Source organism: Lipotes vexillifer, unplaced genomic scaffold (genome assembly GCF_000442215.2).
Source record: "Lipotes vexillifer unplaced genomic scaffold, Lipotes_vexillifer_v1.1 scaffold899, whole genome shotgun sequence".
Lineage (NCBI taxonomy): Eukaryota > Metazoa > Chordata > Mammalia > Artiodactyla > Lipotidae > Lipotes > Lipotes vexillifer.
The window spans coordinates 425,824-436,511 of record NW_006784311.1 but is presented as its reverse complement, the minus strand read 5'-3'; the positions used below and the strand labels follow the sequence as shown (position 1 = coordinate 436,511).

Sequence of the window (10,688 nt, the reverse complement as noted above, 5' to 3'; positions counted from 1 at the left end):
CTCACCGAGGTCTAGGGCATGCACTGAGGGCCTCTGGGAGAAAGGGGTGCCCTTGTAGACTTGGTCCAGCACCTTCTCCTTGACCTGGGTGATTGTGTCCGTGTCGAGCACCCGGGCGGGCACGCACTGCGCCGCGCTGCCCCCCGCAGCCCCACCAACCCCTGGGCCAGCCAGCACCATCAGCGTCAGGGGCCGGAATTCCACGTCCTCCCGCAGCAGGCGGCTGTCGTTCAGGGTCCGTTTTGCCTTGCCTGTCACGGCGTCCACGGGCCCCTTGTCCACCTGGTACTGGATGGCCCGCAGGAGCACATAGAGCGGCTCACCCGCTACCTCCTGCAACCACCAGGAAGGGCTGGCGTCAGCTGGGGGACCGGTGGGCGGTGCGGGCAGGGGGGGCAGCCCGCTGCACGGAGCGAAGATGGACGGCAGGCAACGACAGCGGCCTCTGCTTCACATCCAGCCGGGCAAATGTACGTAGCCTTCCCCTCACCGGCCCCCCGCCCTCGAGCCCGAGGCCCCTGGGCAGAATGGGGGCGCAGATCAGTGAGGCCAGAGGCAGCAGCCCCAGAATGGCGTGAGGGGAGAGGGGCCCTCACCCTCAGGAAGGCGTAGAGGCAGATGGACACCCAGTTGGTGAGCAGCTTCTCCGCCATAGTCTCCGTCCTGCAGGGAGCGGGCCCCGGGTCAGAGGGGCTGCTGCAGGGCCACCCTGTCTCCAGGCTGAGGCAGGCGGTAGCGGGAGGGCAGAGCTGCTCCGCCTGGCCACCCTTTGTGCCCGGCTCGCCGCTCAGGATGCCCATCTGCTTCCCCACCAGCGGCTCCGGACCCAGCCCGCCTCCCGGGGCTTCCCAGCCCCACCCACTCCAGGACAAGGCTGGACGGAGCCAGCTCCCCTGCTGCCGGGACCGGTCAGGCCAAGGCCAACCTGCGCAACATGAGCTTGGGGTTCTTCTGCACGTAATGGGTAGCCAGGTCTCCGAGCAGCGTCCTCATGATGTCGGTCAGGTACTCGAGCTTGCCGTGCAGTGCCAGGGACAGCAGCGAAGCCACGAGGCAGCGGTCCCGCTGGGAGAAGCTGGGCTGCTCCTCCAGGGTGTGGATGAGCTAGGCGGGAGGAGGGGGTGCTGGCACTCACCCCGGGAAGCCCTGCGCCTCACGTGTCCTCCCACGCCTGAGCCCACGCCTGCTGCCTGGCCCGCCTCCTCGCCCAGGCCCACCGCCCGCCCCCGCGGCCCTCACCGTAAGAAGGAAGGGCTTGCTGTTGAGCAGGTTGGAGAGCTGCATGAGGCCCTGGCGCACCGGTGCGCGGCAGCCCTCTTCCCCGGGCCCCTCGAGGGCGGGCTGCAGCGGGCAGCTGCCACGCCCGGGGAAGAGGACGCGCTCGGCGTACGTGCGGTAGTCCAGGAAGGGGATCCCGCTGGCCTCCAGGTCGCTGCTGAGGTCAGTCATCTCCATCATCAGGTCTGTAGGCCAGGAGCCACCGAGGTGTGAGCTCAGGCCCAGGTCCGCCCTCTACCCCCTCCCCACCGCCCGCTCCCTACCTGTGAACTCCTTTCGGCACTGGTCGCCTACGCCGATCTCCAGGTTCTCCAGCTGCACCAGAACCTTCTGGTAGTCCCGCAGGGCCTGCTTGCTCTTGTGCCTGCGGCCCAGGGGCCAGGTGTCAGCCACTGGACCAGAACTGCCTGGGCCGAGGCCACTGAGCCAAGATGGCCGCCTGCGCAGAGGCCTGCCGTGGGCCACCCTTTCCAAAGGTGAGGAGGGGAGTTGACGCGGGTGCGCGCATGGCAGGGCGGCCCCCTCACCTGTACACGAGGGTCAGGAGGAGCACGGCGGCGATCGGCACGGCCACGCCCAGGCCCAGGCCCGCCTGGGCCTCCGCGGGGAAGGCAGAGAGCGCGGGCTCAGCCTCGTACTGGATGGGGCCCAGCGGCAGCCGCACGTTGCCCATCTGCACCTGCGGTGGGGACGCAGGGCTCTTGAGCGCCGGCCTGCAGCGCTCCGCCCGCCCAGCCCGGCCCCCGGGGCCCAGCCTCACCACAAACTGCGGCAGGGGCCTGGAGCCGTTGGTGGGCCGCGGGGCCTGCGCGGGCGGCTCGCAGTACAGGTGGGTGAGAGTGAGAGTCTTCACCAGGCACTCGTCATCGCCGATGTGCACGCGCACCTCCTCCTTGCTGATGCCCAGGTTGAGACCCTCACCCTGGAAGCCGGATCCGGGGCCTGAGTCGAGCCACCCAGCTGGTGCCCGCAGCCCCCGCGCAGCGGCGGCCGGCAGAAGGCCTCACCTCCACGTCCAGGATGTGGCCTGGCTTGAGGCGGTAGGGGCGGGCGCGGCTGAGCGGGGCCAGGCGGGGGTTGGGCTGGTACAGGAAGTCCTGGCCCCCACTGGCGCGGGCGAAGTCCACATGCACGTTGTCCAGGGCAAAGAAGACGCGCTGTGGGCTGGCCCCGTCCGGCACTGCAGGGCTCCGGCACAGGAGGAGGCTGGACGAGTTGACAGAGCAGACGGTGGAGCACTGCGAGGCGGCGGGGCCAGGACGAGGCAGGGTGAGCTGGGGCTGCCCACTCGCTCCCAGGGACGTGGGGGCCACCCCACCCCCTCGCGGGGCACGGCGTCACCTGCTGGTGGGGCCTCACCTGCAGCAGGCCCCCCTCAAGCTGGGTGCAAGCCTGGGGGGCTGCGGCGGGGGCCCGACAGCTCCCCCTGGGGGTCGGGTCCCGGGGCTGCACTGCCACAGCCGTCTCCTCCGCGGCCTCCAGCCACACGGACAGCAGGGGCCGCTCTACCACGTCCAGGCCCGTGCCCCTGACTCGGATCAGCCGCCCGCCCCTGCGCCAGGATAGCACTCAGCAGGACCAGGGGCGGCGGGCAGCCCAGTCCAGTCCTGGTTGTCCGGCCTCCCGGCAGGGTGCACAGGTTGCCCCAGGTGGATCAGGTCCTCACCCCCGGAAGCTGACGCTGGGCTCCGCCGCCACGAGCTGGGGGTCGGCGGTGTAGTGGAAGGGGCTGGCGAGCAGCATGCGCTGGGCATGGCCGAAGACCACTCGAACCACAGCTTCTCCTGGGCTGGCCTGGGGCGTGGTGTGGCACACGATGGTCTCAGGACACACTGGCTCCCTTCTGCAGGGTGGGGAGGTGTCTGGCATCTTGGGCTCTAGCCTCAGCCCGGCCTCCCCACCAGAGGCCTGCTTTGCCTCCCTCACCAAGGGCAGAGACCCCTGGGGTGGGCATGGCAGCCGTGAACCTGGGACTTTCACGGGGGCCTTGGGGAGCCCTGAGCTCATCGCCCCCACTGTACGCAAGGGGACGCTGGGGCCCGTAGGGAGTATCCCCAGCTGACAGCGACCAGCCGGGGCCAGGAGGAGGGACTCACATGTGACAGGGCTGGCTGCCCACAAAGGCACTGATGTGGCCTCCCGTCTGCAGGTGCTGCCCATGGATGGTGAGCTGGGTGCCCCCTGCCTGGGGGCCCCACTGGGGACTCAGGCTCAGCAGGACGGGGTCCTGGGGGACAGGGAAAGCTGGGGCACGTGGAGGCCCACTTCTCAGCTCTGCCTCCTGGGCCACGGCAGACCCTTCTCTCCCTCCGGAAGCCCTGTGCCCAGCTTCTGCAGCCCTGCAGCTCTCCTGCCAGCCGCCCTGCCCCACCTCGCTCCTCACTGCATCTCCTCGTCCTCTGCCGCGGCTTGCACCTCTCAAGCCCCCCTCCCCGCAACTCTAAGCCCTAAGATCCAGTCACCTCCTTGGGGTGCTGCACCTGCCCCTGCACCCACTGCTCCCAGCCCGGGCTCTCTGGCCCCAGCAAGTCTCGAGGGCTCAGGCTGGCACCTGGAGGCATCCCTGCTCTCCCCCATCCCCTTGCCCGCAGGCAGCCAGGTGGGCAGCAAGTCCTGACAGCTCTGCATCCCCGAGTGGTCCCCCTGGCCATCCGGTGGCCGCTGCACCCACTGCTTCCGCTGCTTGCCTCCCTCCTAGACAGCGGCCGGTGGGCAGCGTCCTTACCATCCCACCACTGCCCACAGCCCACCGTCCACTCAGTGGCCAGAACGATCATTCGGATCGCGTGGCTTCCCTCCTGGACGTGAGGTGACGCTTCCCACTAACCTTAGGTCAAGTTGGAAATCCTCACGTAGGTGTCACTGCCCTCCTGCCCCTTCTTTCTACTACCCCCTCTGTGGGGACCACCCTGGGTGGGCACTGACCTGGTAGGTGAAGTGCTGGGTTGAGATGCCCGGTGGCCGACTCTTAACGGCCACTTGGATTGGGCCCACGGTGCCGTTGGGGGCAGGAGATGTCACACACACAATCCTGCAGAGCGAAGGCCCGATAGCTGCTCAGGACCCCCGTGGGCCGGGCCCTCGCCCATCGGGAGCCACAGGCCGCCTGCCAGCCGCTGCCCAGAGCCCACCCCTTCCACTCCTCTCGCTGCCAGCCCCCGCTTCCTTCCCCCGGCCTCATCTTCCTTCGGCGCATCTGACCCGGGCCCACGTTTCTTGGCTGCGAGCCTCCCTTCTCTCTGGGCGGCCAGTCTCTGAGGGCCTCCTTGGGAGGGCGTCCCTCCGCCCCCGGCTGCCAGGATGCCTCACCGGGCAGAGATGCGGTAGAGAGAGGGGTCAGGGCTGCAGGGCCGGCCAGCCACGCTCACGGCGTCCTGCACGTCGGCAAAGTCCCGGCCCAGGTTGGAGCCCAGGATGGTGAGGGCCAAGCCGCCCTCGGGGGGGCCGGTCAGGGGCTCAATCTGCAACAGGGAAGGGTGGTGATGGGATGCCCGAAACTCGCTCCTCCTTTGCGGTGTCGGGGGGTGCCTGGCCAGCCGACCAGACCGAGGTGGGACACAGCTGCTAGGGTTTGGGGGCCTGGGGCAGGGCTGCGCTGACCCTGGTAAAGCTAAGACAGTGGGGGGCAGGGCGGGGCCAGGCAGACCGGGATGGGGGATGGGGGATGAGGTGAGAGGCTGGGCCATGGTGGGGGGCTGGGGGCTCACCGTGTCGATGCTGGGTGTGGGACACAGCAGCTCCACAGCCCCAGGCGGGCACAGCGGCCCGTAGCGACAGGTGGGCTGGTCGTGGCTGCACCACAGGCAGCCCAGGCTCCCGTTGGCTGCCTGGCAGTGGCTGCAGTCGGGGTGGCCCACAGCGCAGTCGTACAGGGTCACTAGGGAAGGTCAGGTGGTGCGCTGAGGCGCCTCCCCCGGCTGCACACCCTGCCCTGCCTGCTGTGCCGCCCCCAGGCTCACCATGAAGAGTGCGGGCATTGTCCAGCCTCTGGCCCTCGCCCCGGGTGACGTAGATGGGCACGGGGAGCTCCCACTGGGCCATGGAGGGCTGGAACTGTGGGTGGAGGGCGGGGTCAGGCCCGACCCAACTCGGGACACCCCCTGACCCCCGCCCGCCTCCTCCAGGTTGCTCCTCCCAGAATGGGTGCCATTGTTCAGGGCCCCTGCATCTCCCAGCAGGGGCTGTGGGCACCACGTTCCTGTGCATGCCCAGGCCTGCCCACAGCAGGCCTCCTGAGTGACGACAGGCTGAAGGGGGCGAGCCCCTGAGGGCCCGGGACAAGCAAGGGCTGCAGAAGGCGTCCAGTGGCAGGTGAGGCTATGGGGCAGCTGCCCACCTGCTGCGCCTGGCAGTGGATGAGGCCGGCGTCCCCAGCCACCTCCTCCAGGGAGGCTGGCAGCCTCTGCAGTTCTCCGGGCAGCTCCAGCCAGCAGTGGTAGGAGGCAGGCAGGCCCTGGGGGTGGGCTCTGTCAGCATCCTGGACACTGTCAGCCGCTACCACTGCCCCTCCCCCGCTGTTGCTGTCCCCACCCACCGGAATGCTCACCCGGAAATGCTGAAGGTTCCGCACGCGCAGGGCCAAACGGCTCTCCCAGCCCACAGGCACCAGGAGGGGGCCTACCAGGCCCTCGACCCTGGGACAAGCCCCTGGGCCCCGCACCTGGGTGTCCACCTGGGGGAAGGAGACCCCTTAGCGCTTTAGGAGTCGAGGGGCCTTAGGCGGGCCCGGGGTAGGGCGGGCGCACGGCGGAGGTGAAGAGAAGCCAGCAGGCTGGGCCCGCCCACCTGTTGGGCACTGTAGATGGTCCTCTCGCCCTCCGGGCAGCGTTCCCCATACACACAGCGGCTGCTCTGGGGGCACCAGTGGCACCTCCAGCGGCTGCCCACACAAGCACTGCACCTGGGGGGACGGGGGGCTGCTCAGGTGGGGCGCCATCGGGAGTCACCACCCCTACCCAGCAGCTGGGCCCGGCACTCACGGAGCAGCCACCTCCAAGGCCTGCACGGCACTGCAGTCGTAGAAGGAGAAGTTGGTGGTAGCCACGACCACGTCCTCGAACATCAGGGCCAGGGGCAAGGTGATATGCTCTGGGAGGGGCATATGGTGGTGGCAGGGGAGGGCATGGTGGTGGCAGGGGCGGCCATGTGGCTCCTGCCCCTCCGGCTCCCCCCTTGCCCCTCGCCCCGGGGGCCCCTCACCTGTGCCTGGAGGGTTATGCGGCAGCTGGTCTTGGGGAGGGGTGACGCAGGCCACGTGGGTCCCTTCCACGTGAGCCAAGCTGTCATAGTTCCCAAAGGCACAGTGGAAGTACTCGTCCATGGTGAGGGTGGGCAGCCGGGGCACAGACAAGGTGACCTGCGACGCATGCGAGGAAAGCACAGCAGGTGGGGGCTTCCTGGGGGGCCCAGCTCGCTGAGGGAGAGGGATCCAGGGCAAGGGAGGGTTGGGAGCAGAGGCAGCGGGAGAGGAGGAAGACGGGGCAGCCCCCGCCCCAGCAGGCGGCGGCAGGCATCTGACCTGGCCCTGCTCCTGGCGGGGATGGTGGGCCGGCAGCAGGCTCTGGATGTGCAGGCAGCGGCCGTGCTCGTAGCTCCATAGCCACTGGTTGGGCTGGGCTGCCCGCCCGCATTGGCCCTTGCGGGTACACCTGTGGGGCAGGGGCCCGTTGGGTCCCTGTGTGGGACTCAGGCTCCCTGGGTGATTTGCGGCAAGGGGCTTGGGAGGACGGCCCAGCTGGAGCGCAGCAAGCAGTGGGGGTGAAAGGGACTCTGCTCAGAGAGGAAGGGGCCAAGCACATGAGCACGTGAACCTGGCTTAGGGTTGCCGTGAGGGATTCCTGAGGCCGCCGTGTGGAGCGTGGGCTGGAGAGGAGCTGGAGTGGGCCAGGGGACACCTGAGAGAGGTGATGGAGGCCTGGCCCAGAGGGGGCTGGGGGGAGGTGAAGTGGACAGGTTGGGCAGTGGGGGGAAGGGGATGCCCACCAGATTCTCGGTTGGGCACGCAGGGCAGGATGGGGGGACTCAGCGACGGCCCCGCGTCCCACCTCGGGGACACGACCCGGCCTCCTGGCCCACCTAGAAGTGCTCCGGGAGCGGACCCCACTCACCTGCCCTGCAGGACACACCAGCCGCACAGGGGGTCCCGGGCCTGGAGGCAGCTGCTGCAGTTGGGGAACTGGGGGCAGGCTGCCACGGGTAAGCGGTCCACCTGGACAGGCGGCGGGGTACGGAGGTGGTGGCTGCAGGGCCTCGGGCCTCGTGTGCTCACCCCCCACCCCGGGGACAGTCCTCACCTGCTGGGAAGTCAGCACGTAGAGGTGGCTGCCGCTGCTGTCCACCAGCAGGTCGGGGCTGATGGCCGAGCCCGGGGGCCCCACTTGTTGTGAGTGGTACACCTGGCCTCGGGTGCCATTGAGGAAGACCTGGGGGGATGACAAGGGCAGGGCTGGGCCAGACCGCCGAGCCAAGGCCCGCTCTCAAGATGGCCACAGGCTAACCGTTCGGAGCAGGTGCTGTCCCGGCTGGGGTTCCCCGGGGAGCATCCCGGCCCACGGAGCTGTCTCCCCTTCCTGCCAGCCCAGGGCGGCCACGCTGTGCTGTGGAGGGTGGGGCAGGCCCATGGGCATCCAGCCTGCCCATGTCACCTCCTCGCTTCAGCCTCACCCAGCTAGGGGGGCAGAGCCACCCTGAGTGGGGCCCTTGGGTGCCAGGGGAGGAAGGGCAGTTGTGGGGAGACAAGCAGGTCATGAAAAGGCAAGAGTCTCCTCTTATCAGCTGGAGAAGTGGGGGCCGCCTGGGAGGCATCCTAAGCCACACATCTGGGAGCCAGCCATCAGTGTGTGGCCTGGCTTTCCGACCTGCCAGCAGGACACAGGCCGAGAGGTGTGGAAGGAAACGGTGGCTCACGGGGCTTCTGTGAGCCACCACAGGGCAGGAGCGCATCCAGTCAGACCACTGAGGCCGGGCCCGGCCTGGCAGCGTTGAGGCTGGGACCGGGGGTCTGGCCATGGCCCGCCCCGCCTTCATCAGGCCCTTACCTTATGCAGCTGGCCCTGGTCGTCCCCCAGGAATGCTATCGTGTGTCCGTCTGCCTGGAGGGCTGCGACTGCGCTGATGGAGTTTCTGAGCTGCAGCAGAGGCCCCGCCTCCAGGGGCTGGCGGCCCGCAATGGGGCTCGGGGTGTGTTCATCGCCACAGGGGTATGACTCGGGGGAGTCCTGCAGGGGCGGAGAGGGGGGATTCAGTTCCCGGAAGAGGCACGAGTTACCTTCCCTGGGCCCAGAGCTGCAGTCAGCACAGGATGGCAAGGCAGCAGGCGAGAAGGGCTCAAGGTTGCACCGCACAGAGGAAGAGACTGGCCGAGGAGACTCAGACGAGCGGGCCCCTCCTTGACATCCTCTAAAGCAGAGGTCACAGGCGATTGTCACATGAGAGCGTCCAGCTGCCCTCGGCCAGGACTACGTGTGGCAGCCCCGGCCCTGGTCAGAGAGATGTTGCAGGTCCACAGAGGGACAGGGCCGGGGTGGCAGGCCGGGCAACACGAGGCCACGGGAGAGGCGGGAGCCGCTGCCAGGTGGCGGTGCGGTGCGGAAAGCCTCAGGTGAGAGGGCAGGGGTGAGGCCCGGGCCCAGCCACTCACGGGCGGCAGGGTGACGCAGCGCGATGTGACGCCGTACTCCACGGTGGCTTCCTCCGTGCCGCCGGGGCCCCGGCCGCCCGTGGTGTAGCAAAGGCGCCGGGCCCGCTCCATGGTCGCGTCCAGGTCAGCCAGGGGAAAGGCGCACAGGGCCGCCTGCGCCCCCCTTGGGCCGGCAGCAAACGCCCCCAGTAAGGCGCCTGGGGCGAGGGAGGCGGCCTGGATGAGGCCGTGGCCCCGGCAGGTGAGGGGCACCTCCACGTAGGAGTAGAGGTTGGCGTCCCCCAGGCAGACCCGAGCCACGTAGGAGTGGTACTCGGCCTGTGCCCGGGACCCACGGCGGCGGAAGACAAAGTAGGCCGAGCGAGCGTCAGCGAGGGCCGCCACGTAGCTGTTGTTGTAGTCGGAGAGGTCGCCCACCACCAAGCGGCCCAGGCCCTCACTGGAGAAGGGCTGTGGCCCAGCCAGCTGGCGCACGGTCAGGGGTGGCACCCCGCCCGACAGCTTTCCCGCCAGGCCCCTGGCCACCAGCAGGAGGTCCCGGCCTGGCCCGGGCACCACCAGGCCCACCGTAGCCACGCCCGCGGCGTTGGCAGCCACGAACTGCCCGTCGCCGGGGTCCTCGGCCCGGTACAGCAGCTGCGCCACATCCTCGAGGCGCCGCTTCTCACACACTCCCTGCCGCACCTGCCCGCAGGCCACCAGCTCCCGGGCCCGGCCGCTCACCAGCAGCAGTTGGTTGGCGTTGTCGGTGAGCCGGGCCTGCGGGCACTCGGCTGGCTCCCGGAAGGGCACGCAGTCGGGGCTGTCGAGGACCGGGCCTGTGACGGCCACCGACTCGAGCCGCAGCGCGGGGCTGAGCTGGAAAAGGCGGTTCACCGCGCCCACGTAGAGCGCGCCCCGGCCTGGGGCCAGCGCCAAGCGGTTGAGGGTGGTATTGGGCGCCGGGAATCGGTGTGCCCGCGTCGGGGCGAGTGGTGGGCATAGCAGCGGCAGCACGAGCAGCAGGCAGGCGCCCAGCGGAGGCCGGGGCGCCATCGCGGGGCCCTGGGGGAGGCCGGGCAGGAAGGCACGAGTCAGGGCGGCCATGGGAATGGAGGACGAGGGTGCAGGAGGAAAAGGAGAATCCAGGAGAGACAGAGACAGAAGGGGAGGGGGAGTTCACGGCCCTAATGTTTTCCACATGGACTATGTGAATGATGAAGTAAAGTCAATCATGTATTTCCTTTCCAACTGGACAGAAAACAAAATTTTAAAAAGTGTTTGGACTACGGGGGGGACGGACGGAGAGTCCCCAGGAGATGGGGGCGGGGTGTACGCATGCGCGAGGAATTTCCTTCATCTACTCTATATGCATCTAGATTGTGGAAGGGGGCAGATCCTGAAAAGCCACAGGAACACCAACAGAAGGACTGAGTGGCAGAGCGGGGAGAGACCACAGAAAGGAGAGCAGGGCGGAGGGTGGGGAGCGCCTTTCTCCGGGGGCGGTGCAGGGCGGCGGAGGGCGAGGGGAAAGGGGACAGGAGCCCAGAGACCAGGGCCTGAGGGCCAGCGAGGGTGGGAGAGAAAAGCTGCCCTGGGAAGCCAGCGGAAGAGAGGAGAGAGCCAGACCCCCGCTGCCTGCCCCAGAGACAGCAAGGGGCCGGTGGCCAGGGCTGAAGCAGAGAACAGAGGGCTGGGAGGGCCCCAGACTGAGCTGGGGGTGCTCAGAGCGGGGATGGGGGAGTTGGGGGGCACCAAGAGACAACCCGGGGTGCAGGGGCTTGGGGGAGGC

The 10,688-nt window shown here is 68.9% G+C and overlaps 1 protein-coding gene across 1 annotated transcript in view; it reads right to left on the bottom strand.

Annotated features, from left to right (window-relative positions):
• Positions 1–10,003, bottom strand: part of PLXNB3 (plexin B3) — a 12,688-nt gene extending 2,685 nt beyond the window's left edge. Inside the window, exons 1-25 of the mRNA XM_007456669.1 lie at positions 8,918–10,003; positions 8,316–8,495; positions 7,572–7,700; positions 7,386–7,486; positions 6,797–6,926; positions 6,478–6,634; positions 6,258–6,366; positions 6,064–6,178; positions 5,825–5,950; positions 5,615–5,731; positions 5,238–5,331; positions 4,986–5,155; positions 4,588–4,739; positions 4,204–4,309; positions 3,375–3,505; positions 2,945–3,121; positions 2,638–2,830; positions 2,286–2,516; positions 2,039–2,200; positions 1,806–1,957; positions 1,542–1,642; positions 1,240–1,463; positions 926–1,104; positions 597–663; positions 6–333 (exon numbers count right to left, since the gene is read on the bottom strand). Coding sequence (XP_007456731.1) covers positions 6–333; positions 597–663; positions 926–1,104; positions 1,240–1,463; positions 1,542–1,642; positions 1,806–1,957; positions 2,039–2,200; positions 2,286–2,516; positions 2,638–2,830; positions 2,945–3,121; positions 3,375–3,505; positions 4,204–4,309; positions 4,588–4,739; positions 4,986–5,155; positions 5,238–5,331; positions 5,615–5,731; positions 5,825–5,950; positions 6,064–6,178; positions 6,258–6,366; positions 6,478–6,634; positions 6,797–6,926; positions 7,386–7,486; positions 7,572–7,700; positions 8,316–8,495; positions 8,918–10,003 — 4,717 coding nt within the window. The remainder of the gene's footprint in view (positions 1–5; positions 334–596; positions 664–925; positions 1,105–1,239; positions 1,464–1,541; positions 1,643–1,805; positions 1,958–2,038; positions 2,201–2,285; positions 2,517–2,637; positions 2,831–2,944; positions 3,122–3,374; positions 3,506–4,203; positions 4,310–4,587; positions 4,740–4,985; positions 5,156–5,237; positions 5,332–5,614; positions 5,732–5,824; positions 5,951–6,063; positions 6,179–6,257; positions 6,367–6,477; positions 6,635–6,796; positions 6,927–7,385; positions 7,487–7,571; positions 7,701–8,315; positions 8,496–8,917) is intronic.
• Between the last annotated feature and the right edge of the window lie 685 nt (positions 10,004–10,688).